Below are 27617 nucleotides of genomic sequence, written 5' to 3'. Positions count from 1 at the left end.
GAAATCCCTACCTTCGGGTGAAGCCATCGCAAAATGTCCACCAAACCCAGCTCCCTGTTCAGGTCCACCAACTGCCTGGATTGTGGGGACATACCTGCAAGGCCCCTAGGCATCCTGTTCACTTCGGGGTCAATCTTATGATTAAACTCTCTCCAACTAATTGTAGGATGCGCCCCAAGGGCCATCAACCTAGAAAGCACATCCGTTAAAAATTTAGGGAAGTGTGCTAGGGGAATACCTCATATTTCTCTTCATATATTAAAGCTTTAATTATAAATTGCCCATATTCATCCTTAATTTGATCTAACATTTGAAATGGGAGACTCTTCCGGATGAGAATAGCAACTCATCTACTTTTCGAATTAAAGGATGAGAAAATTACCATCTGAACCTTCCCTGCTGCAACTTCAAATGCTCCTTATCGGTTAAATGTGTTTCTTGCAACAAGGCTACATCGACCCTCTCTTTTCTAAGGCTTGACAATATATTTTTTTCTCTTAATTAGTGAATGACTCCCCTTAACATTCTCGCTGCACCATTTAAATGAATGGCTAGCCATAACCATCCAAAACAGTCCATGACACCCAGGAGGAAAAATCCCTACTCATAGTGCACTGAGTGAAAACAGTAAATATATTGATTTCATGTAAATTTAAAAATACAACTTCCAAAGCTACCAAATCAAAACTTCTAACAGCTACTTCTACAACATACTAACGTATAACACAAATGAAAGGAGACTTTTCCTCTTGTCCATTGGGGGTAGTCATGCTACCCACTAACCCCACCATGGCTCTTTCCAGCTGAAGCTGTGCCCCAGCCCCAGACAACACAATGTGAGAAAAAATTCTCACAATTTATATAACAAGAAAGTTCAAAGTTGGCACTCCCCTCCATACTATAACCCTAGGGACTGCTAGTAGAACAGAATTCCATAACCTCTCCCTCCTTTCCCCAAGCGCACCCCCCATCCCATACCAGAAAAGAAGAACAAAAGGAACAAAGGATGACAGGAGGGGACAGAGAAGGGAGAAGAGAGAGAAAAAGAAAAAAGAAACAATTATGACCCCGACATGTATTTTTAAAAATGCCCCCAATAACCAGGTATATCAGGCAAATTACAGAGAAAAACTAAATAAACAGTATTGTCCATATTATTTAAGCCAGCCAGTTTGTTTTAAAGTATCCAGGAAGCCCTTTGCCTTTTTCCAGTGAATCAAAATTGAACACAGCCCCTCCGTGGCTGAAATGTAATATTACCAGATATCTTATGGAATACTGGATATTCAAGTCCCTCAGCCACCTTTTTACCTCATCAAAGGTCTTACAAATCACAACCAGAGAAAAGTCTTGGAAAAGCATAATTCGTGATCCTTTGTATATCAGAGCCTGTGGATCCTTCCCCATTGCTCGAGAAGTTTCCAACACCATTTGCTTATATCTGTAGTGCTGGAGTCGCACTAGGACCGGGTGGGGGCGCTGGTCTGATCCGGGCCTGCGCACTGCAACCCGGTGGGCTCACTCGACCCACACCCAGCCTACCTCGATTTCCAGCTTCAAAAACTGCAAAGGCCGTTGCTCCAAGAAGCTGATGAACTGGCCTTCCTCCTCCCATTCAGGAAGCCCCACCAGACGGATCGGGTACGTTTTGGGGCCGCCCTTTTGGCGCTGATCATTTGGCCCCGCCATTTTGGCTTTAAACTGTTTTGGCGCTCATTACTTTGGCGCTGAGCTGTTTTGGCACCAGTTCAGAATTTAAAAAAAGTCTTGTTTGGTTAAAGAAGAGAGGATGACTAACGACCTGATGTAATTTTCTCAACTAGCAAGAGTTGATAGTCAAAGCTGTAATGACCCGCTGCAGATTCAAATCTCGTTTTGTAATCATTTTCACATTTAACAATTTTTAATAGTCATCCACTGTCTTGATGATACTTAAGCCCTTCAGTCTTCACGTTAGAAAGCTGTAATACAATTTTCTTTCTGTTTTATTGTAGAGCCCATACCAGAAATGGCTGAAAACATTCTAAGCAAGAGAGACAAACCAAAATGTTCACACGATGGTTACCTATATGTGTTTGATAAATGTAGAAAAATGTAGAAATTCGTTTTTATAATGAATAGGTTAAAAATAATGAATAAAAAAGAATTAGATTTATTTCTTACAATGCAATAAAAACGAATTTCTTACGGGCTCTACAAGACTTTTTTTTATTCTGAATTGGCGCCAAAACAGCTCAGTGCCAAGGTCATGAGCGCCAAAATACTTTAGAGCCAAAACAGCGGGGCCAAATGATTGGTGCCAAAAGGGCGGCGCCCAATAGTCCCATTCCGCACCAGACGGATGTTCTTCCAACAGCCTTGATTTTAGAGGTCATCGACCTGCGCCTCCAAGGTCCGTACCCACCATTCCAAAGCCTGTACTGACCCGCCAAGGATTCTGTCGCGATTTCGGACGCCACAGCCTGTTGCTCCACCTCCCCGACACTCTGTCCGTGACACTGGATCTCCTGGTCATGCTTCTGCAGCATGACCGAGATTGGTTCAAGTCTGGCCCTGGTCTCCTCCAAAGTGAATCTAACTTCTCTCGGAGTTTCACAAACTCCCAGAGCAGCTCTGTTCCATGGGTAAGTCCCCTTGGGCAATCGTGGAGGCCAATGCTGTGGCCACGGATGTGTCTGTTGTTGCGGGGGGGTCCCTGCTTGTTGCAATCTTCACGGTCCCTTCCCTTTGGTCATTTTCCTAACTATTTTAAACTGACACTGAACAATTCTAGGGGTCAAAAAATAACTATTTTACCACATTGAGTAATAAAGGGAGGGTAAGTGCACCACTTTGGATTCTGGTGTAGAGCTCAGCAGGGCAGACCTATTGGGTCGCTGCCATCTTGAATCTCCCCCCTTCTAATTATTGACTATTCCCAAATAAAGCAGTATCCTAATGGTATGCTGTTGCAACAAATACAAGAACTACTCACATTAAAAACAATAGAATTTAGTCTCTCAGAATTATAGCCAGGTTACATGTCTTCCAGAATGTTCTGTACCTTCTCCATTGATTCTTCTGTCAGGAATGCCTTCTCCATCATTGGTGCCGTTGTTATTTAGATGGTGCTTTCTCTAAGACATGCAGGAGCCTATGAGAGCCAGCGATTCTCTCTTGAGAGCTGAAGGCTGTTAACTCTGGTGGATGGCAGCTACCTTTGGAGTCTTCATCCAACTACCCCCTTCTTTTATATCCGTGATGACATATCAATATTTCTTATAAAATGATTGGTCCTATGTTGTCAAAACCATCAGACTTAAATTTAATAGCTTTTTGATATCTACGTACCTGCTACAAATTGATTGGCTAAATTCAAAAACCTGCTGTCTTCATAGAAACTGCTGCTTGGCCTGCTAACTGTATGGCCTTTTGATACAAATGTTTCAACTCGAGTGCTGTCTGTATGCTTGCAAACTTACAAGCGGCTGCTCACAGATGTCCATTTTAAATCTCTAAGCACAGAAAGGCACGTGATCTTTTAAAGGGACCATACAATGCTTCCCCATTTTACAATCTTATGAATACCAAATTCTAACTTCCTGCCTCCCAATCTACAATTGCTCTTATCAACATTGCAACAATATGTTTTAATGTCATTTATTTTGAATTAGTGGCATGTGTGTTTTCTGAGTGTATAAAGAGTTTAATAATAAATATTTCTGTAGCTATGTTGATTTCTGTTAAAACATACTATGAGAAAGAGACTTCCTGGAGCTTATAGGGGTTTTGTATTCAATGGGTGAGTTTTACAAGTGAACAGAGTTAGCAGTTGGGTTTCAGAACTTGCTTTCAATTTGTTTAGAGGAGGCTGCCATATCTTGAAGAACGTCCTTTGTTTTAAGGGTTGTGGAAGACCTAGCTGAAGCCAGATAGATAAACAGTTGCTCCCTAGAGAAGGGAGATGGTTTAGAAGTGTTAAGAAATGGGTTACTCAGTGTAAGGAATTTAGTTTTAAAATCCTAGACCAGAAGTGCTTGGTTAAAATATTGAAGGGGGTGTTTGAAGCTGAGAATATCTGGGCTTAATTGTATGAAAATTCAATGAAGTGGTAATTATATTCTGAACACTGGAGAATAGACTTTACAGCAAAGTTAAACCCAATGTGTGATAGAGAAAGGAATTCTCTCTCTGGTGTTTAGAGTGCTATAAAGGAATACTAAGGATTATAGCTGAAAATGTGTTGCTGGAAAAGCGCAGCAGGTCAGGCAGCATCCAGGGAACAGGAGAATCGACGTTTCGGGCATAAGCCAGTTTATAACATGTTTCAAAATCTTTAAACATGTATGTAAATTATTTGATTTGTTCTATTTTATCCTTATTTCATTTGTGTCATAAACTTCTGTTTTATCAATAAAATCAAATCTGCAGCATTCTGTTATGGAGTGAGATCATTTTGTTAAAGCAAAAAATAAAGCAAAATATGATCTATCAAGCCAGATTTCAGTCTGGGATTTGAATTATTAAGTAATAACATCAGCTGGGATTGTAAATATCTATTGGAATGGTGGAATAGGCACATGGAAGTACATGGCTTTAAAAGAAGAGGCGAATTAGTGAATCTAACTTGTTCTCTCCACTAAGCAGGACAAAAATTGTTGCTAATAGGTAAGGAAATGATAAATATATACAGGTGTGCAGAGGTGACAGAATTTTATGTGGGTATGTTTTGTATTAATGTCATGTCTGTCAGTCGTATTGAGTTAGGAGAAAGTGAGGACTGCAGATGCTGGAGATCAGAGCTGAAAATGTGTTGCTGGAAAAGCGCAGCAGGTCAGGAAGCATTCAAGGAGCAGGAGAATCGACGTTTCGGGCAATGCAGGGGAAGGTGCCGGGAGTGGCGGTTGGGTTGGTGGGGGGTATGGACCTGACAAGGGATATTCCCAATTCCTTTGTCTCCGCCGCATCTGCTCCCAGGAGGACCAGTTCCAATACCGTATAACCCAGATGGCCTCCTTCTTCAAAGACCACAATTTCCCCCCAGACGTGATCGACGATGCTCTCTACCGCATCTCCTCCACTTCCCGCTCCTCCACCCTTGAGCCCCGCCCCTCCAATCGCCACCAGAACAGAACCCCACTGGTCCTCACCTACCACCCCACCAACCTCCATGTACCTCGTATTATCCATCGTCATTTCCGCCACCTCCAACCGGACCCCACCACCAGGGATATATTTCCCTCCCCTCCCCTATCAGCGTTCCGAAAAGACCACTCCCTCCATGACTCCCTCATCAGGTCCAACCCCACACCAACCCAACCTCCACTCTCGGCACCTTCCCCGGCAACCGCAAGAAATGCAAAACTTGCGCCCACACCTCCCCCCTTACTTCCCTCCAAGGCCCCAAGAGATCCTTCCATATCTGCCACAAATTCACCTGCACTTCCACACACATCAGTTACTGCATCCACTGCACCCGATGTGGCCTCCTCTATATTGGGGAGACAGGCCGCCTACTTGCGGAACGTTTCAGGGAACACCTCTGGGACACCTGGACCAACCAACCCAACCACCCCTTGGCTCAACACTTCAACTCCCCCTCCCACTCTACCAAGGACATGCAGGTCCTTGGACTCCTCCATCGCCAGACCATAGCAACACGATGGCTAGAGGAAGAGCGCCTCACCTTCCGCCTAGGAACCCTCCAACCACAAGGGATGAACTCAGATTTCTCCAGTTTCCTCATTTCCCCTCCCCCCCACCTTGTCTCAGTCCCAATCCTCAATCTCGGCACCACCTTCCTAATCTGCAATCTTCTTCCTGACCTCTCCGCCCCCACCCCACTCCGGCCTATTATCCTCACCTTTACCTCCTTCCACCTATCGCATTTCCAACGCCCCTCCCCCAAGTCCCTCCTCCATACCTTTTATCTTAGCCTGCTTGGCACATCTTCCTTATTCCTGAAGAAGGGCTCATGCCTGAAATGTCGATTCTCTTGCTCCTTGGACGCTGCCTGACCTGCTGCGCTTTTCCAGCAACACATTTTCAGTCGTATTGAGTTGCCAGGATTCAGATGCAAACACCACTCCTACCAATTATCATCCCAGATGCCAGAGAATGGCACCCTGCTCTAAAATACACCCTCACTTCTGCCAGTAGTATTCTGAACCTCAGTGAAACATAAATGCTTCAGAAAGTAGCCCGTTATTCTGTCTCGTGGAGTAGTTTAAGTCTGGTTTGTGACCTTTTCACATTTTATTTTATTTAGGAGAAAGTTAATTTTTGGCAAAAACTGAAAGAATGCCAACCAACATGGCATAAAGACCAATTCTAAAAATGAAATTAAACATACAACTGGATTCCAAGAAATCAATATGACAGAAATGACAACATCTGTTTTGAAGCTAGTTCCAAATTGCCTGCTGCCTACGCTTAAGATTCTAAACATTGACTTCACTCCAATCAATTTTACCCATATTAATGTTCAGGAAAACTTGATGTCATTCATTTTCTTTCAGAAAACTGTGGATATTCTGACCAGACTTCTTTTGTCAAAATAAGACTCACGCTGCTGCTCAACAACCAGCCACTCAAAAAAAAAAATTTGAGTTCTAAAAATAAATCGCTTTGAAGGAGACACAAGTTGCAGAATTTGTCAACACTGGTTGCTTCAGAAGATCTGTTTCCTCGCCCTCCCACAGTTTTGTCAGATAAGTGGAGAAGTATCATTCAAGAAGATTTTGCAATGTTTGCTTACAGGCTTCAGAAGCATCGCTGGTTTTTCTCTTTGGTGATTTTTGCTGTGCTCCTGTTATCCGTCTTTTTTACTTATACAGACTACACAAAATTTTCACTTAGAAACTTACTCCCCGTAAGAAAGTGCAAATGCAACCCTTGCGTGTCAGAATTAAATAAGTCGGAATGGTTTGACAAGCGATACATTCCCACTATGTATCCCATCCTGACCAAAAATAACTACACACTTCCTGAAGCGACCTACAAATGGTGGCAAGTAAGTACACTGCACAAGGGATTTTCAACCACATTGAAGATTTTGATTGATAAAGTGTATATTGAGTAGATGCTTGGCATTGAAAGATGCTGATGACTAAAAATTGTCCTGGTCCATATTGAAAATATTATCGTGTTTAAAACAAACTATGGGATACATTTGTGCAGCACTTGACAAAAGCATTCAGTGACGATTGGCAAGGCTCTGCAGGACAGGAGCAGGAAGGCATCACTGTATCACCCGATACCAAACTGGAAAAGCAAGTGGCACCCACTCCCACCCATCAGTGCATGCATGGCTGTTTCCAATGCTGATGGCATTGTGCGTTCATTGAATGTTTACCACCCACTTGCTCATTGTCTCACACCAAACCACTTGCTGCCTCCCACTTATTATCATTCCATGGCTGACCTCTCACTGGCTCCCCTTTGCTGATTTTGCACAATGCCACTGTTGCTATTTCTCAGCACCTCACTTACTGCTTAACTTACCATCTCATGTCCATTCAACAATACACGAGAATTCGGAGCAAAGATAAGTCACTTGACCCCTTAATCTATCCCATCATTTGGTAAGATGATGCCAAATCTGATTATGGCATCAATTTCACTTTACTGCCTTCCACCCCAGGAAAAAGTGAGGACTGCAGATGCTGGAGATCAGAGCTTAAAAATGTGTTGCTGGAAAAGCGCAGCAGGTCGATTCTTGAAGAAGGGCTTATGTTGAAACGTCGATTCTCCTGCTCCTTTGATGCTGCCTGACTTGCTGTGCTTTTCCAGCAACACATTTTTAAAATCTGCCTTCCACCCCACCCCCATATCGCTTGACTCTCTAATTGATTTAAAGAAAACTATGTAACACAGCTTTGGATGTATGAAATGACCCAGACTCCTTTGCTATCAGTGAAAAGAATTCGATAAACTTACAACACTTTTGAAAAAAAATTCTTTTTATCTCATTCTCAGGAAGGATAATTTTTAGAATGTGTCTCCTAATTCTAGCTCTCCAAGGGAAAATACACTCTCAAAATGCACCTGGTCAAGAATCTCTTAAATTTCAACAAAGTAAATTGTTGTATAAACTCCAATGAGTTCAATCCCAACTTGCTCAATTTTTCTTCATACATGGGGCAACCTCTTCATCCCAAGAATCAAATGAACCTTCTCTGAACTGCTTCAGATACAATTATATCCTTTCTTAAATTAAGAAACTGTAAATGTACATAATCTCCAGATGGAGTTCAAGTATGGTCATGTCCCAACAGTTATTTTACCCGATGTCCACCACTCATTTGAACCTTTCTAATCATAGAATGCAGGACAGTTACCCCAAGATGTCTATGTAGTCACCTCACTCTTTGTCCGTCAGTCAATTTGAGATCACATTTTAGCTTGTGTCATGCTGAAGGCCATTTGCAAGCCTTACCAGACACTTTTGTATGGATAAAAGGATACACAAGGCACCATGCTATAGACTTAATAATGCCAACATAAAAGCCTGAACTGATAAACCTGACCATTTCTAGGGACTGTTTTTGGGTTTTTCCGGGGAGAGATAGAAGATAGTTGCTCAGCTGAGGTTGTCCTATTCTCTATACCCTGTTAATTCTCTGTTAATTCTTATTAAATGTTCCTGTACTCGTATCAAAAGGTATCATTTGTTAAAAGTACAATTTTTACAATGCAATCTGGAAAAATGATGGTTCCATGGTATTATTGCTGCTCTGTTAATCCAGAGACCCAGCTAAATGTTCTGGGGACCTGGGTTTGCATCCTGCCATGGTGGATGGTGAAATTTGAGTTCAGTTAAAAGCAAAATGCATTAAGAGTCTAATGATGCTCAAGAATCCACTGTCAATTGTTGAAAAAACAATCTGGTTCACAAATTTCCTTCAGAGAGACTGCTGTCCTTACTGACTCCAGCCCCACAACAATATGTTTAATTCTTAACTCTTAATCTCTGAGCAGTTAGGATGGACAATAAATGCTGGCCTAGCCAGTGATGCCTCCATCCTGTGAATTAAAGAAATTCATGTACCAGGGCACTCTGATTCCTCTGTATCAAAATGTTTTGCAATCTCTGTCCAAATAATATACTGCTTATCTTTCTTCCTGCCAAAATGCAACAGTTCACATTTTTCCCCATGATACTCCCTCTGCAAAGATTTTGCATACTCACGATCTATCTTTTGTTATTCATTCATGGGATTTTGGATAACACTGCTAACTAATTGCCCAGAGGACAGTTAAGAGTCAGCCACCTTGTTGTGAGCGGTAGTCTTATGTAGGAAAGACCAGAACACAGCAGTTTCCCTCTCTAAAGGACATTAGTGTGTCAGATATGTTTTTTTTCCCTGACAATCAATCATAGTTTTATGATCATCATTAGATTTTGATGATTGCAAGTTCTATCATCTACTGTAGTGGGATTTGAACCTGGGTCTCTAGATTAATAGTTTAGTGATCATACCACTTAGCCGTTATTTCTCTTCTTACTAGTGATTTTGACCTTTTGATACCTTACTTTATCACCTACCTTTGTGTCATCAGGTAATTTAGTTATCTTATATTTCTTTCCTTCATTGACATAGATTGTAAATAGTTGACACCCTCCCTGATTAAACTCCTCTAGTACCATTTCACCAACCTGAAAATGAACCTTTATTCACTGCACTCTGCTTTCTTTTCAATTTTCTACCCATGCTACTGTATCACCTGTTGTATCATGAGTATGTTGTGAAATGCCTTTTGGAAATCCAAATAAATGACATCTACATGTTCCTGTTTATTCCCTTGATTGTTAATTCCTCAAAGAAACATTAATCAATTAGATTTACAATTCATAAAACCATGTTTGCCTTCCCTGGTTGTACAGATGGAAATCATTTATCTGAAGTACTAGGGACCAGAAGCTTTTTGGATGAAGGATATTTTTGGATACACTTAGTATCTTTTACTAATGATCTCACAATCGAAAGTAAACTATTCATACAACTCAAAAATTCTTTGTACTCTGGCCTGTTGTGAAATGGCTTCATGCAGGTACATGATGGTATCTGTAAACTTCTTTATGTTATCCTTTATATTTGTAATTCTTTGTCTCCATTTATCACAATGCTTGCAATCAGGGTCCTTGGATTAAAAAAATTCTTTCATTTATCGCCTGAACAAAACTAAAAGCCAAGTTTTTTTTTCCCAAAAGGCCCAGACTCAGCGTATATACAGGCCCTTTCATTTATCTCTCCACTCTGCAGGCACCCTGCCTCTATTCCTGATGAAGGGCTTTTGCCCGAAACGTCGATTTTCGTGCTCCTCGGATGCTGCCTGACCTGCTGTGCTTTTCCAGCACCACTCTAATCTATATCCACAGGGCCGTTGAGCTCACTTTCAAAAAGACCTTGTTTTTAGGTCTTTTTGGTTTTCAGACAGGCATATAAAGGGTACCCAATCTATATATGATTTTCTAAATGTCCTCTAAATTTGTCCTTTGGAATGGATTCTAGTATTTCCTTGAAGATAGATACTCGACTAACTGGTCTGTAGTTTCTTGCTTTTAATCTCCCTCATTTCCTCAATAGAGGTGTTACATTAATGATTTTCAAATCTGTAGCAATCCCTCCAGAATCTAGAGAATTTTTGAAGATCACCAACAATGCATCTACTGTATCAGCTGTCATCTCTTTAAGACCCTAGGATGAAGAGCATCAGCTCCAAGGGAAATGCCTACCTTTAATTTGAATAGTTTTCCCAGGCCTTTTCCCAATAATTGCAATCCTTTAAATCCTAATTTCCTTTTATCTCTTCATTTTCAAGTGTTCTCATTGTAAGGGTCACAAAAAACCTTTTGAATTCTTCTACCATTTCCTTCTTTCCCATTATTATAGTCACAGCATTGAAACAGACCCTTCAATCCAACTCGTCGATGCTGACCAAATACCCTAAACAAATCTAGTCCCATTTTCCTGTATTTGGCCCATATCCCTCGAAACACTTCCTATTCATATATCCATTCCTCATGCCTTTTAAATGTTGTAATTCCATCAGCCTCCATCACTTCTTCTGGCAGCTTATTCCATACATACACAATCCTCTGTGTAAGAAAATTGCCCCTTAGGTCTCTTTTATCTTTCTCATCTTGAACCTATGCCTAATGGTTCTGGATTCCCCCACTCCAGGGAAAGGGTCTTGTCTATTTACCCTATCGATGCCTCCCTAATTTTATAAACCTCTGTAAGGTCACCCCTCAGCCTCTGATGTTCCAGGGAAAATAGCCCAACCTATTCAGCCTCTTCCTCTAGCTCAAATCCTCCAAATTCTGGCAACATCCTTGTAAATCTTTTCTGAACTCTTTCACATTTCACAACATCCTTCCTGTAGCAGGGAGACCAGAACTGCAGGCAGTATTCCAAAAGTTTATTAATTTACTATTCGTACCCTCCAAGATATTGACACCTACCTTAGTCACTCTTTTTTTCTTATCTCATACTATCTACTTTTGTGTTTCTACCTAGCTATCCATCAGATTTTCATTTCTCCTTCATTTTTTTTAATAATTCTTAATTTTTAAAGTCTCTCAATTTTCTGACTTTTCACTAATCTTTACAGTATAGAACATAGAATGGTACAGCTCAAAAAAGGTGCTCAATGTTGCGCCAATCTTTTATCCTTCTCTAATATCAAATTAACCTGCATACCTTTCATTTTACTATCATCCATATGCCTATCCACGAGTCACTTAAATGTCCCCTATGTATCTGATTCTAATATTAGTGCTATCAGTGCATTCTATGCACCACTACTCTATGTGAAGAACCAACCTCTGATATCTCCCCAAACCTTCTCCAATTACCTTAAAATTATGCTCCCTCATGATATCATGCCATCTCTGTCCTGAGAAAAAGTCTCTGACTGTTCACTTCATCTATGCTTCTCATCATCTTGTACACTTCTATCAAGTTGCCTCTCATCCTTCTTCATTCCAATGAGAAAAGACCTAGCTCCCTTAAAGTTTCTTCACAAGTCATTCATTTCAGTCCAGGCAGCATCCTGGTAAATCTTGTTTGCACCCTCTCTAAAGTTTCTACCACCTTCCCCCTTCAGTCCAGGCAGCATCCTGGTAAATCTCCTCTGCACTCTCTTTCCACATCCTTCCTATAATGAGGCGACCAGAACTAAACACAATATTCTAAGTGTGGTCTAACCAGGGCTTTTATGAGTTGCAGTGTAACCTCACGATACTTAAACTCATGCCCCTGTTAATGAAAACCAACACACCATATGCCTTCTTAACAACCCTATCAACTTGGGTGGCAACTTTAAGGGGTCTATGGACATGGACCCCAAGATCCCTCTGTTCCTCCACACTGCCAAGAATCCTGCCCTAATCCCTGTAATCTGCATTCAAATTTAACCTTCCAAAAGAACCTTTTCCAGGGTGAACTCTATCTGCTACTTCTCAGCCCAGCTCTGCATCCAGTCAATGTCCTATTGCAACCTACAACAGCCCACCATGCTATCCACAACTCCACCAACTTTCACATCATCGACAAACTCACTAATCCACCCTTCCACTTCCTTATCCAAATCATTCGTAACTCACAAAGAGCAGAGGTCCCAGAACAGATCCATTGGTCACTGAGCTCCTGGCTGATTTTTTTTTCCATCTACTGCTAACCTCTGTCTTCTATGCACCAGCCAATTCTGTATCCAGACAGCCAAATCTCCCTGTATCCCATGCCTCCTTACTTTCTGAATGAGCCTACCATGGGAACCTTAGCAAACGCCTTGCGAAAATCCATGTACACCACATCCACTGATCTACTTTCATCAATATGTTTTGTCACCTCCTTAAAGAATTCAGTAAGGTTTGTGAGGTATGACCAGCCCCTCACAAAGCCATGCTAAACATCTCTGATCAAGCTATGGTTTTCCAAGTAATCGTAAGTCCTGTCTCTCAGAATCCTCTCCAATAATTTGCCCACCACTGACTGGTCTGTAATTTCCAGGATTATCCCTATTCCCTTTCTTGAACAAGGGAATAACGTTTGTCACTCTCCAATCATCTGGTATTCCTCCATTGTACAGAGAGGATGCAAAGATCATTGCCAAAGATGCAGCACTCTCTTCCCTCACTTCCTGTAGTGACCTTGGGTATATTCCATCTGGTTTAGGGGGTTTATCTATCCTTAAGTTTTCAAAATTTTCAGCACATCTTCTGCCTTAACATGAACCAGTTCGAGCATAGTAGCCTTTTTCACATTGTCCTCACAAAGCTCATGGTCCCTCTCAGTCATGAATACTGAAGCAAAGTACTCATTAAGGACCTCCCCTACCTCCTCCAACTTTAGGCACAAGTTCCTCCCACTATCCCTGATCAGCCATACCCTCACTCTGGCCATCCTCTCATTTCTCACACAAGTATCGACTGCCTTAGAGTTTTACTTAATCCTACCCACAAAATCTTTTCCATGGTGCCTTTGAGCTCTCCTAACTCCATTCTTCAGTAAGCTTCCTTCTTCCTCCTTACTAGATGTTCCACATCTCTTGTCATCCAAGGTTACTTCACCCTTCCTTGCCTCAGTAGGCCAAACCTGACTAGCCCTATCAGCAAGTGCTCCTTAAACAACCTCCACATTTCTGTCATGCAGTTTCCTGAGAACATTTGTTACCAATTTAGATGCCCCAGTTCCTGCTTAATAGCATTATAATTCCCCCTCCCTCAATTAAATGCTGTCCCAGACTGTCTGCTCCTATCTCTCTCCATAAGTATAAGTAACGGTTAGGGAGTTGTGATCACTATCATCGAAGTGGTCTCTCACCAAGAGATCTAACACCTGGCCTGGTTCGTTGCCAAGCACCAAATCCTATATAGCCTCCCCTCTAGTTGGCCTATCTATATATTGAGTCAGGAATCCTTCATGGATACACCTGACAAAACCTGCTCCGTACAAATTATTTGAACTAAGGAGTTTTCAATCAATGTTAGGGAAGTTAAAGTCACCCATGACAACAGCCCTGGTACTTCTGCACCTTTCCAAAATTTGCCTCCCAATCTGCTCCTGTGTTTCTTTTGGTATTGGTGGGTCTGTAGAAAGGTCTCAAGTGACTGCTCCTTTCCTGTTTCTGGCTTCCACTCATACTTATCATGTAGACAAACCCTTCTTGAAGGGTATAGTGGACAGCAAAGAAGGTTACCTCAGATTACAATGGGATCTTGGTCAGATGAACCATTGGGCTGAGCAGTGGCAGATGGAGTTTAATTTAGATAAATGTGAGGTGCTGCATTTTGGGAAAGCAAATCTTAGCAGGATTTATATACTTAATGGTAAAGTCCTAGGGAATGTTGCTGAACAAAGAGACCTTGGAGTGCCAGTTCATAGCTTCCTTAAAGTAGAGTTGCAGGATAATAGGATAGTGACGAAGATGTTTGGTATGCTTTCCTTTATTGGTCAGAGTCTTGAGTACAGGAGTTGGGAGGTCAAGTTGCAGCTGTACATGACATTGGTTCGGCCACCTTTCGAATATTGCATACAATTTGGTCTCCTTCCTATTGGAAAGATGTTGTGAAACTTGAAAGGGTTCCGAAAAGACTTACAAGGATGTTGCCAAGGTTGGAGGATTTAGTTATCAGTAAACAATGAACAGGCTAGCGCTGTTTTCCCTGGAGCATCAGAGGCTGAGGGGTGACCTCATAGTGGTTTATAAAATCAGAGGGGCATGGATAGGGTAAAGAGACACAGTCATTTCTTTGGGGTGGGGAGTCCAGAACTAGAGGGCATATTTTAGGGCGAGAGAGGAAAGATATAAAAGAGACCTAAGGGCAACATTTTCACTCAGAGGCCAGTGCATGTGTGGAATGGGCTGCCAGAGGAAGTGGTGGAGGCTAGTACAATTGCAATATTTAAAAGGCATCTGGATGGGTATATGAATGGGAAGGGTTTAGAGGGATATGGGCTGGGTGCTGGCAGGTGGGATTAGATTGGGTTGGGATATCTAGTCGGCGTGGACAAGTTGCACTGAAAGATCTGTTTCCATGCTGTACATCTCTATGACTCTCTGCCTGTATGACCTCCCTTTCTGCAGCTGTGATATTGTCCCTGATTAGCAATGCCACTCTCCCACCTCTTTTATCTAGCTCCTCCCGATTTTTGAAACATCAAAACGCTGGAACATCCAACAACCATTCCTGCCCCTGTGATATCCAAGTCTCTATAATGGCCACAACATCGTTGTTCAAAGTACTGATCCATTCTCTCAGTTCAGCACCCTTATTCCTGATATGTTTTTGCTTCCAGTTAGTGCAACCTTAACTGCTGTTAATACATCCTTCTAATAGAATCTATCTTTGTCAATGAAATATATCTTTGCTGAGGGTAGAATATCTGAAATGGGTAACACTGATTATCTACTGTCCTATATTTAAACTCTGACCCTTTAACTGCCATTATTTAAGTTAAGGATACTATTCTTGGACCCACACTTCTCACTGCCAAACTGAAAGTACTATTCTGTCATGATGTGATCACTGTTGAGTCAAGACTCCTCACCATGAGAATATTAATCTTGTCTCGCTGCAGATTACTAAAATAGCATAGTCACTGGTTGGCATTGAAATATACTGCTCAAAATATATACATGGTGAAATTATCTTCCTTTGTCAATTTTCGATATGCATTCAGTGTAAAGATTAAATTGTCCGTGTCGGTGGGAGTTCCCTTCTTCTCAGCTTGCATTATTTCTATCTCCTATTATACCCTTTCCTTCAGTATAGCCACTATTCGGGAACCAGCAAACTACTCCCACAAGTTATTTCTTACCATTACTATTTCTTATCTCTACCCAGTGAAGTAAAATCACAGATGCAGTCCCATGACTTCTTACTCTTATTTGGGGGATTAGTACTATTTGAAAACTGTGCTCCTTTTAGTTAGTTATGGTTTTAGGCTGTCAGAGTGAAAACACATCATCCAAGTAGTTGCACATCAGAGAAAGATTTGAAAAGAATCCTCATTTATTTCTTTCTGCGCTTAAAAAAATATTTGCTTGATATGATGGATAGGGCATATGCTTTGCTGGCAGCTATACATCGTGTTATTGGCAATAACATCTCACAGTTGTAAAACTGGAATCAATGGGTATCGGGGCAAAACTCGTCTGGTGGAGACATACCTGGCACATAGGGAGATGATTGTTGTTGTTGAAGATCAGTCATCTCAACTCCAGGACATCTCTGCAGGAGTTCCTCAGGGTAGTGTCCTAGGCCCAATGATCTTCAACTGCTTCATCAATGGCTATCCCTCCATCAGAAGGTCAGAAGGGGGATGTTTGCCAATGGTTGCACAATGTTCAACAGCATTCTTGACTCCTCAGATATTGAAGCAGTCTGAGCATGGTGGCTCAGTGGTTAGCACTGCTACCTCACAGTGCCAGGGACCTGAGTTCAATTCTATCCTTGGGCAGTTGTCTGTGTGCAGTTTGCACATTCTCCTTGGGTTTCCTCTGGGTGCTCTGATTTCCTCTCACAGTCCAAAGATGTGCTGGCTAGGTGGCTTAGCGATAGGAAATTAGGGTTAGAGGGACAGGTTATTGGGGGGGATTGCTAGTGTAGACTAGGTGGGCTAAATGGCCTGCTTCCACAATATAAGGATTCAATTAAATTTGGTCAATATCCAGGCTTGAGCCATTCCTGATGAAGGGCTTTTGCCTGAAACGTTGATTTTCCTGCTCCTCGGATGCTGCCTGACCTGCTGTGCTTTTCCAGCACCACTCTGATCTAAACTCTGGTTTCCAGCATCTGCAGTCCTCACTTTTGCCCATTATCATAGATGTCTATCTTCGGTCATTCTATTCACTCCATGTGATATCAAAACAAAATTGGCTGAAGGCACTGGTTACTGCAAAGGCTATGGGCTGTGACAACATTCTGTTAATAGTACTGAAGACTTCATTTTCAGAACTTGCCATACCCCCTAGCCAAGCTGTTCCACTTCTACAACACTGGCATCTAACCAGCAATATGGAAAATTGGCCAGTTATATCCTGTAAAGACTAAGCCAGACAAATTCAATCTTGGCAATTAAAGCCCATCAGTTTACACTCATTCAACAGTAAAATGGGCCATTATCGGTGCTATCAAGCAGTATTTACTTCGCATTAATCAGCTCACTGACAATGTTTGTATACCTCAAGGCCATTTAGCTTTTGACAAAATTTGGCCCGTGGTTCAAACATGGATAAAAGAGCTGAATGCAAGGATCGGGATGGAGTGGTAAGAATAGCTGTCCTTAACATCAAAGCCACATTTGAACTAGCAAAACTAAGTCAATGGGAACTGGGGGAGAAAAATCTCCATTGGTTGGAGTCATACCTGGCACAAAGGGAACTGGGTGTGATTGTTGAAGGTCTGTCAACTCAGGTCCAGAACATCTCTGCAGGACTTCATCAGGGTAGTAATCCAGACCTTACCATTTCAAAGACTTGCCCTGCATCGTAAGGTCAGAAGTTGGGATGCGTGCTGATAATTGCACCATGTTCAACATCATTTGGTCTCCTCAGAATGAAGTAATTCCATGACCAAATGCAGTAAAACTTGGAAAAAATTTAGTCTAGGCTGACAAGTGGCAAGTAACAGTCATGCTACATAAATGCCCAGGCAATGACCATCACTAACAGGAGAGAATCTTACCGTCACCCTTTGGCATTAAATGGTATCATCATTGCTGAATACTCCACTATTAGCTTGGAAGTTATGATTGACCAGAAACTGAACTGGACCAGTGAAATTAATACAGTGGCTACAAGAACAGGTCAAATGCTGGGAATAAAGCAGCGAAATCACCACATGGTTTCCCCAAAACTGGCACACCATCTACAAGGCATAAGTCAGGAGTGTGATGAAATACTCCCCACTTGGCAGGATGGGTGCAGTTCCAACAACAATCAAGAGGCTCAACAACATCTAGAAAAAAGCAGCCCATCTGATTGGCACCACTTCCACTAACATTCACACTCTCCAGCATCAATGCTTAGTAGCAGTACTGTATATCATTTCCAAGATGCTTTGCAGAAATTCACCAATTTCCTTAGACAGTATTTTCTAAGCCCACAATCACTACCATGTAGAAGGACAAGGGCAGCAGATACATAGGAACACCATTGCCTGAAAGTTCCCCTCCAACCTACTCACCATCCTGGCTTGAAAACATATCACCATTTCTTCTGTATTGCGGGGTCAAATTCATGGAATTCCCTCCCTAATGACATTTGTTTTTGTCCCTCAACATAATGGAAAGCAAAAGTCCAAGAAGGTAATTCAACACTACCTTGTGAAGGGCAACTTGGTATGGGTCATAAAAACTGGATGCTAACATCCCCTGAGTGAATAATAAAGAAAATAATCACAGGCACCAAGATTGCATCTGCGTGATTTCACCCTCACCAGTTATGGTGCCAAACGCAGTGCCAATTATTAGAGGTAGAAATGTTCATGAAGGTTGAAATTAGAATAACAAATCCTGGAAAATTTCAGCAAGTCTGTGCAGAATACTTCTGAATCACTTACACCAAAACTCTGATTTTGACTCCGCTACTTGGTCAGAATACAGCACTTGAGAGTGGTGTTGAAGTTACAGCAATGGCCTTATTTCTGTATTCACATTGCTTTCTCACCCTGCAGCTGTTTTTTGCTCCCAGATTCTGGGTGACATCAGAAAAATCACAGGCAGATGAGGAATTAATATTCAATTTCTATGATGCAGTTAGGACACAAAGCCAGTTGTAACTCAAAGTTGAAACTTCAGTGAAATTCACCACAACACAGCCATTATTTTTAATTCAGAAGAAGTCCAATAAATTTTAAATAGAATGATCAATATGAAATGACGTTGCTGCTCCTTCTTGTACTGGAGTGTGGCTACAATCACCTCATGACAGCATGAGAGCAGTACAACAAAACAAACAACAAGCTCCAGGATTTGATTTCTGAACAAGTGTGTTCTGCTAAAAATTGGTTCCATTTCATTGCCACTGAAGTTCTAAGATACACTTAAAACAATGTTATGTAATGTGATAGAATAATGTGTGACAACTCAGATTTGAGATTTACCATACAATGTACAACATAATTGCACAACAAAAGTAGCCACCCATCTGGAACCCTATTTAAAGTCATAATTACCATAGCACCAGCCTATGCGGTTTCCAAATGATCCAAAGCAGTTTATGGGTCACATCATCTCTGGTTACATCAGCTGGAAAGAGTTCCAGTTAACTCTTTCCTGTTCTTTTACGGTTCATTAAATGTGATAGTTTTTAGTGAATGAAGTCTTTCATAAACTTGCTGATTTGATGTTTGTATGTGGATAACTGCTCATGAAGGTCATTGACGAAGACTTGAAAACATAAAGCTGAATACTAAACAGAGGTTGGGCAGTAACAGCAAGATTCTTTTTGAACAAATCATTCCTGGCACAGATGTTAAACTTAAAAAAATTAACTATCTTCCTGTTGAGAGGGCTAATTGAGCTAGATCAAATAGAAAGGATTTGTCATCTATCCTCAGCCAGAAGTGTCAAGTAGATGATCCATCTCAGCAGCCTCCTGAGGTCCCTTGCATCACAGATACTAGTCTTTAGCCAAATTGATTCACACTCTGTGATGCCTGAAAATAGCTGATGACAAAGGATACAGCAAAGTCTATGGGCTGTGACAACATTTTGGTCACAGTAGTGAAGACTTGTTTGTCAGAATAGCTGTGGCCCTCGCCAAGCTGTTTCACTACAGTAGGTGAGAGGTACTACATTATCATCTACCTAAAGATGTGGATAAATACTCAGCTATCTCCTCTGCACCAAAAGCAGGACAAATCCAACTCAGATAATTATTGCCCCATCAGTTTATCCTTGATCATCAGCAAAGTGATGAAAGGGGTAATTGGCAATACTATTCATCAGCACCTGTAAGGGAATAACATACTCACTATGCTCAGTTTGGGCTACACCTAATTACAGATACTGACCTAATTACAGCCACGGTCAAAAGTGGACAACAGAGCTGGACACCAGAGGTGACAATGACTGTCCTTGATGTCAAAGCCACATTTGACCAAGTATGGCATCAAGGAACCCGAACAAAACTCGAGGCAATGACAATTAGGTGAAAAGGTTCACTGGTAGGAGTCATATCTGGCATAAAGGAAGATGGTTGTGGTTGTTGGAAGTTAATTATCTCAGCTCCGGGACTTCTCTGCATGAGTTTCTCAGGGTAATTAGATTACTTACAGTGTGGAAACAGGCCCTTCGGCCCAACAAGTCCACACCGACCCGCCGAAGCGTAACCCACCCATTCCCATACATTTACCCCTTTACCTAACACTACGGGCAGTTTAGCATGGCCAATTCACCTGATGTGCACATCTTTGGACTGTGGGAGGAAACCAGAGCACCCGGAGGAAACCCACACAGACACGGGGAGAATGTGCAAACTCCACACAGTCAGTCGTCTGAGTCGGGAATTGAACCCGGGTCTCTGGCGCTGTGAGGCAGCAGTGCTAACCACTGTGCCACCGTGCCGCCCACTAATGTTCAAGGTTAAGGCATCTTCAGCTCCTTCATCAAAGACATTCCCTTCATCATAACCTCAGTTGTAGGGTATTACAGAGATCAGTGCTTGGACCCCAGTTTTCAAAATATATATTTAGATGAGGGAACTAAATGTTTGCGGAAGACAAAGTTGAGTGGAAAGGTGAAAAGTATACAAAAATGCTTCATTGTGATTTGGCCAAGTTGAATGAGTGGGCAAATCAATGGCAATTACAGATAATGTGGATAAATGTGAGGTAGTAAAAATGCTTGGTAGCAAAAACAGGAGGGCAGATTATTACCACCGTGGCAATGAGATTGGGAAATGGAGAGGTGCAATGAGACCTGAGTGTCCTTGTACACCTGTTGCTGACAGGAAGCATACACGTGCATCAGGAGGTGAAGATGGCAAAACGTATGTTACTTTTCATAGCAAGAGTGCATGATCAGGGATATCTTGCTGCAATTATATAGGGGATTGGTGAGACCACTCCTGGAATATTGTGTGCAGTTTTAGTCTCATTATCTGAAGATGGATGTTCTGGTTTAAGAGACAGTGCAGTGAAGTTTTACCAGGCTGACTCCTGGGATGGCAGAACTGGTGTTTTAAGAGAGACTGGATTGGTTAGGGCTATATTTCCTGGAATTTAGAAGAATGAGGGGGGCCACCTCATAGAAACCTGTAAAATTCTCATCGAACTAGACATGGTTAATGCAGGAAGGATGTTCCTAATAACCAGAGAGCTCAAAACCAGGGGTCACAGTCTAAGGAGGCAGGGTCAGCCATTTCAGATTGAGATGAGGAGTATGTTTTTCACCAGAGAGTGGTAATCCTGTGGAATACTCTGCCACAGAAAGCAGTTGAAACCAAAACAGTGAATGTTTTCAAGAAGGAGTTAGATATAATTCTTTTGACTAAGGGGATCAAAGGGTTTGGGGCAAAAGCAGGATCAGGGTATTGAGTTGGATGATAAGCCCTGATCATATTGAATGGCAGAGCAGGCTTGAAGGCTTAATAGCTCCGATTTTTTATGTTTCTGTTTTCATTGATACCTGGACATTGTACAATACCATTTGTGATACCTCAGATTCTGAAGAAGTCCAAATCCATATTCAGAATGCTTGGACAACATTGAGGCTTGGACTGATTAGTGGCAAATAACATTCTTTTCATAGAAGTGTCAGGACATGACCATCTCCAACAAAAGAGAATCTAAATATTGCCCCTTGACATTCAATGGCATTACCATTGCTGAATCTTACCCCCTATCAATAACCTATTGATCAGTTACCATTGACTAGAAACTGAACTGGACCAACATATAAATACTGTGGCTGCAAGAGCAGGTGAGAGAGTAAGAATTCTGTGGCATGTAACTTACCTCCCTACTCTGCAAAGCCTGTCCACCATCTACAAGTTAGTAATGTCACAGAATATAATTCACTTGCCTGGCTGAGCGCAGCTCTAGTAACAATTGCAAAAGAAAGCTTAACACCATCTAGGACAAAGTAGTCTACTTGATTGGCACTACATTCACAAACATCACTCCCTCCACCACTGACATTCAGTAGCAGCAGTATTTACCATCTACACAATGTACTACAGAAATTCACCAATGTCATAGCAGACCGTGTGATAACAAGGCTTGGTGTGTGGGGACTGGGTAAGGACATGGGAGAAGGTGCCTCAAGTCCTAAATTAGTGAAATTGATACTGAGTCCAGAAGGCTGTGGAGTTCCCATGCAGAAAATGAAGTGCTGTTCTTCCAGCTTGCACTGCAACAAGCCTGAGACAGAGATGTTAGCCAGTGGACAATGCGATGTGTTGCAGTGGTAGGCAACTGGAATTTCAGGATCTTTTTTGCAGACTGAACACCTCCTCTAAAGAATTAGCTCTACCTCTTCATTTGGTATCATCTGCAATTAGTAATACAAATCCATTTAGTTGTATCATAGAATGCTTCCAAAACAGAGATTTTTAAACCTGAGTACCAACTGTTTAGATGTTGTCTTTTTTTTAATATTTAGAAGTGGCAAAGTTTACAGATAATGGATTCTCACAATGGTTGCTGTTCCAAGTTGTCTTTTCACTGGGCACAGGTTCTTGAGGTTGAGAGAGAGACTGACAGCGGTTCTGTTCACCGAGCTGGGAATTTGTGTTGCAGACGTTTCATCCCCTGTCTAGGTGACATCCTCAGTGCTTGGCAACCGCTGTCAGTCTCTCTCTCGTCCTCAAGAACCTATGCCCAGTTAATGCCTCACACAAAAGAAGATGGTTATGGTTATTGGAGATCAGTTATCTCAGCTCCAGAATATCTCTGCAGGATGGTATCCGAGGCCCAACCATCTTCAACTGTTTTATCAACAACCTTGTGTTTAGGTAACTTATTCAATTGGCCATGCATGAACACTAAAGATGCAACTTGGGTTTGCCTGTGTAGGAGCCATTCAAATTGATGAACAACATACTGCTTAGGAAGTATAGTCCTTCACACACAAGACCTAGAACCATTCTTGTAAATCTTTAATATACCCTTACATCCTTCCTAAAAGGCCATTTAATATTCTGGTGAACCATTATTTTCTAAAGGTTTAACACACATCTTTACTCTTTATTTCTCAAGCCCCTGAGTCTGCATACCCGATTAACTGCTTTCCCAACCCACCCTACCTCCTTCAATACATCTACCCCTGGTATCTCTGCAGCTGTGCTCATATTAGAATAAAATCATTTAGTTTATGCCCTTTGTTCTCATTGACACGCTAAAATATATCATTTCAGATTTTTCTTAATGAATTTTCACCTTCTGCCACCATTCCATCAATCTTTCTGTATCCTTTTGAAGTCTTTCCATATGCTCCTCACAGTTCATGGTACTTAGAGTTATAGAGATGTACAACATGGAAACAGACCTTTCAGTCCAACTCATCCACGCCGAGTAGATGTCCCAACCCAATCTAGTCCCACCTGCCAGCACCTGGCCCATATCATTCCAAACCCTTCCTATTCATATACCAATCCAGATGCCTTTTAAATGTTGCAATTGTATTAGCCTCCAACACTTCCTCTGGCAGCTCATTCCATACACATACCACCCTCTGAGTGAAAAGGTTGCCCCTTAGGTCTCTTTTATATCTCTCCCCTCTCACCCTAAACCTATGCCCTCTAGTTCTGGACTCCCTGACTCCAGGGAAAAGACTTTGTCTATTTATCCTATCCATGCCACTCATGATTTTATTAATCTCTATAAGGTCACCCTTCAGCCTCCGACGCTACAGGGAAAGCAGCCCTAGCCTATTCAAACTCTCCCTATAGCTCAAATCCTCCAACCCTGGCAACATCCTTGTAAATCTTTTCTGAACCCTTTCAAGTTTCACAACATCTTTCCAATAGGAAGGACACCAGAATTGCACGCAATATTCCAACGGTGGCCTAACCAATTGTACAGCCACAACAAGACCTCCCAACTCCTGTACTCAATACTCTGACCAATAAAAGAATGCATACTAAATGCCTTCTTCACTATCCTATCTACCTGCGACTCCACTTTCAAGGAACTATGAACCTGCACTCCAAGGTTTCTTTGTTCAGTAACATTCCCTAGGACCTTACCATTAAGTGTATAAGTCCTGCTGAGATTTGCTTTCCCAAAATGCAGCACCTCACATTTATCTGAATTAAACTCCATCTGCCACTTCTCAGCCTATTGGCCCATCTGGTCAAGATCCTATTGTAATCTGAGGTTATCTTCTTCACTGTCCACTATGCCTTCAATTTTGGTGTCATCAGCAAACTTACTAACTATACCTTTTATGCTCGCATCCAAATCATTTATATAAATGATGAAAAGTAGCGGACCCAGCATCGATCCTTGTGGCTCTCCACTGGTCACAGGCCTCCAGTCTGAAAAACAACCCTCCACCACCACCCTCTGTCTTCTACCTTTGAGCCAGTTCTGTGTCCAAATGGCTAATTCTCCCTGTATTCCATGAGATCTAACCTTGCTAACCAGTCTTCCATGGGGAACCTTGTCAAATGCCTTACTGAAGTCCATATTGGTCACATCTACAGCTCTGCCCTCATCAATCCTCTTTGTTACTTCTTCAAAAAACTCAGTCAAGTTTCTGAGACATGATTTCCCACACACAAAGCCATGTTGACTATCCCTAATCAGTCCTTGCCTTTCCAAATACATGTACATCTTGTCCCTCAGGATTCCCTCCAACAACTTGCCCACCACTGATATCAGGCTCAGTGATCTATAGTTCCTTGGCTGGTCCTTACCACCTTTCTTAAACAGTGGCACCACGTTAGCCAACCTCCAATCTTCCGGCACCTCACCTGTGACAATTGATGATACAAATATCTCAGTAAGAGGCCCAGCAATCACTTCCCTACCTTCCCACAGAATTCTCGGGCACACCCGACCAGGTCCTGGGGACTTATCCACTTTTATGTGTTTCAAGACTTCCAGCACTTCCTCCTCTGTAATATGGACATTTTTCAAGATGTCACCATCTATTTCCCTACTTTCTATATCTCCCATGTCCTTTTCCACAGTAAATACTGATGCAAAATACTCATTTAGTATCTGCCCCATCTCCTGCGGCTCCACACAAAGGCTACCTTGCTGATATTTGAGGGGCCCTATTCTCTCCCTAGTTATCCTTTTGTCCGTAATTTGTTTGTAAAAACCCTTTGGGTTCTCCTTAATTCTATTTGCCAAAGCTATCTCATGTCCCCTTATTGCCCTCCCTATTTCTCTCTTAAGTATACTCCTACTGCTTTTATACTCTTCTAAGGATTCACTCGATCTTTCCTGTCTATACCTCACATATGCTTCCTTCTTTTTCTTAACCAAACCCTCAATTTCTTTATTCATCCAGCATTCCCTCTACCTACCAGCCTTTCCTTTCACCCTGACAGGAATATACTTTCTCAGGACTCTCGTTATCTCATTTCTGAAGGCTTCCATTTCCCAGCCATCCCTTTACCTGCGAACATGTGCGCCTAATCAGCTTTTGAAAGTTCTCACCTTCCTCCAATTTAGAACTTTGACTTCTGGATCTTTTTCCATCACTATTTTAAAATTAATAGAATTATGGTCGCTGGCCCCAAAGTGCTTCCCCACTGACACCTCAGTCACCTGCCCTGCTGTATTTCCCAAGAGTAGGTCAAGTTTTGCAGCTTCCTGAGTAGGTACATCCACATACTGAATCAGAAAATGTTCTTGTACACACTTAACAAATTCCTGTCCATCTAAACCCTTAACATTATGGCAGTCCCAATCTATGTTTGGAAAGTTAAAATCCCCTGCCATTATTATTCTTACAGATAACTGAGATCTCCTTACAAATTTGTTTCTCAATTTCCCTCTGATTATTATGGGGTCTATAATAAAATCCCAATAAGGTTATCATCCCTTTCTTATTTCTCAGTTCCACCCAAATAACTTCCCTAGATATATTTCTGGGAATATCCTCCCTCAGTTCAGCTGTAATGGTGTCCCTTATCAAAAACGCAACGCCCCCTCCTCTCTTGCCTCCCTTTCTGTCCTTCCTGCAGCATTTGTATCCTGAAACATTAAGCTGCCAGTCCTGTCCATCCCTGAGCCATGTTTCTATAATTACTATGATGTCCCAGTCCCATTTTCCTAACCATGCCCTGAGTTCATCTGCCTTCCCTGTTAGGCCTCTTGCATTGAAATAAATGCAGTTTAATTTATCAGTCCTATCTTGTTCTCTGCTTTGTCCCTGCCTGCCCTGACTGTTTGACTCGCCTTTGTTCTCAACTATACCAGTCTCAGATTGAAACCTTTCCTCACTATCTCCCTGGGTCTCACCCTCCCAACCTACTAGTTTTAATCCTCCCAAGCAGCTTTCGCAAATCTTCCTGCCAGTATATTAGTCCCCTTCCAATTTAGGTGCAATCCGTCCTTCTTGTACAGGTCACTTCCACCCCAAAACAACTTTCAATGATTCAAAAATGTGAATCCTTCACCTGTACACCAGCTCCTCAGCCATGTATTCATCTGCTCTATCCTCCTATTCCTGCCCTTACTAGCTTGTAGCGCCGGGAGTTATCCAGATATTACTATTCTCGAAGACCTTTTTAAATTCCTGCCTAACTCTCTGTAATCTCCCTTCAGAATCTCAACCCTTCCTATGTCGTTGGTTCCAATGTGTAGAATGACCTCCTGCTGGCCCCCCTCCATTTGAGAACATTCTGTACCCTCTCTGAGACATCCTTGATCCTGGCACCAGGGAAGCAACAGACCATTCTGCTTTTTCACTGCTGGCCAACGAAATGTCTATCAGCACCTCAGACTAGAGAGTCCTTGAACACAATCGATTGCTTGGAACCCGACGTACCTCTCATTACACTCGAGCCAGTTTCGATACCAGAAACTTGGCTGTTCGTGCTACGTTTCCCTGACAATCCATCACCCCCTACATTTTCCAAAACAGCATATTTGTTTGAAATCGGGATAGCCACAGAAGACCCCTGCATTACCTGCCTACCTCTTAACTTTCTTGGAGTTAACCCATCTATGTGACTGTATCCGAGACTTTCTCCCCTTCCCATAACTGCCATCCATCACATCACCTTGCTCTTGTAAATTCTTCATTGCCTCTAACTGCCTCTCCAACCGATCCATTTGATCTGATAGGACTCGCAACCATCGGCAATTATTGCAGATATAATCCCCAGTAGCTTGTAAATCCTCCCTAAATTCCCACATCCGACAAGAAGAGCATATCAGTCTACTAGGGACCATTTTTGCTTCTTTCAAAATACAGACCCAGAAAATAGCACTGTCTTATTCCTCTACAAAACACTACTCCAGGTTAAATGAATACTTATGGTTTATATTTTAAGTTTAATCAAGAGACATAGCTCAATAAAACATTAAATCAAGAAAGAACCTGCTCTACTCACTACTCCAGACTTATTTCAAGGCCACGCTTAAAATCCACTTATCTGCTTCTGTGCTGTGACTGCTCCCAGACAGGTTCCTCTAAGATCAATTTTGAAGTTCACTTTTTTTT

The 27617-nt window shown here is 41.9% G+C and overlaps 1 protein-coding gene across 6 annotated transcripts in view; it reads left to right on the top strand.

The window, feature by feature from the left end:
• LOC122548910 (CMP-N-acetylneuraminate-beta-galactosamide-alpha-2,3-sialyltransferase 1-like) overlaps positions 1-27617 on the top strand; it is a 131117-nt gene that overhangs the window by 36481 nt on the left and 67019 nt on the right. For 5 of the 6 annotated variants that reach the window (XR_015757034.1, XM_043687874.2, XM_043687871.2 and 2 more), the window contains exon 2: positions 6498-6991. The exons of the other annotated variant lie outside the window; for it this stretch is intronic. Coding sequence is in view for 4 of the 5 variants with exons in the window: in XM_043687874.2 (XP_043543809.1) it covers positions 6725-6991 (267 nt within the window). In the remaining variant the exon portion in view is untranslated. The remainder of the gene's footprint in view (positions 1-6497; positions 6992-27617) is intronic. 6 annotated transcript variants of the gene reach the window in all.

Source organism: Chiloscyllium plagiosum, unplaced genomic scaffold, assembly GCF_037043375.1.
Source record: "Chiloscyllium plagiosum isolate Xiang-an unplaced genomic scaffold, Cpla_swu_hap1 HiC_scaffold_4, whole genome shotgun sequence".
Taxonomy (NCBI): domain Eukaryota; kingdom Metazoa; phylum Chordata; class Chondrichthyes; order Orectolobiformes; family Hemiscylliidae; genus Chiloscyllium; species Chiloscyllium plagiosum.
The sequence above is the reverse complement of the archived record's forward strand: the minus strand, read 5'-3'. Positions and strand labels throughout refer to the sequence as shown.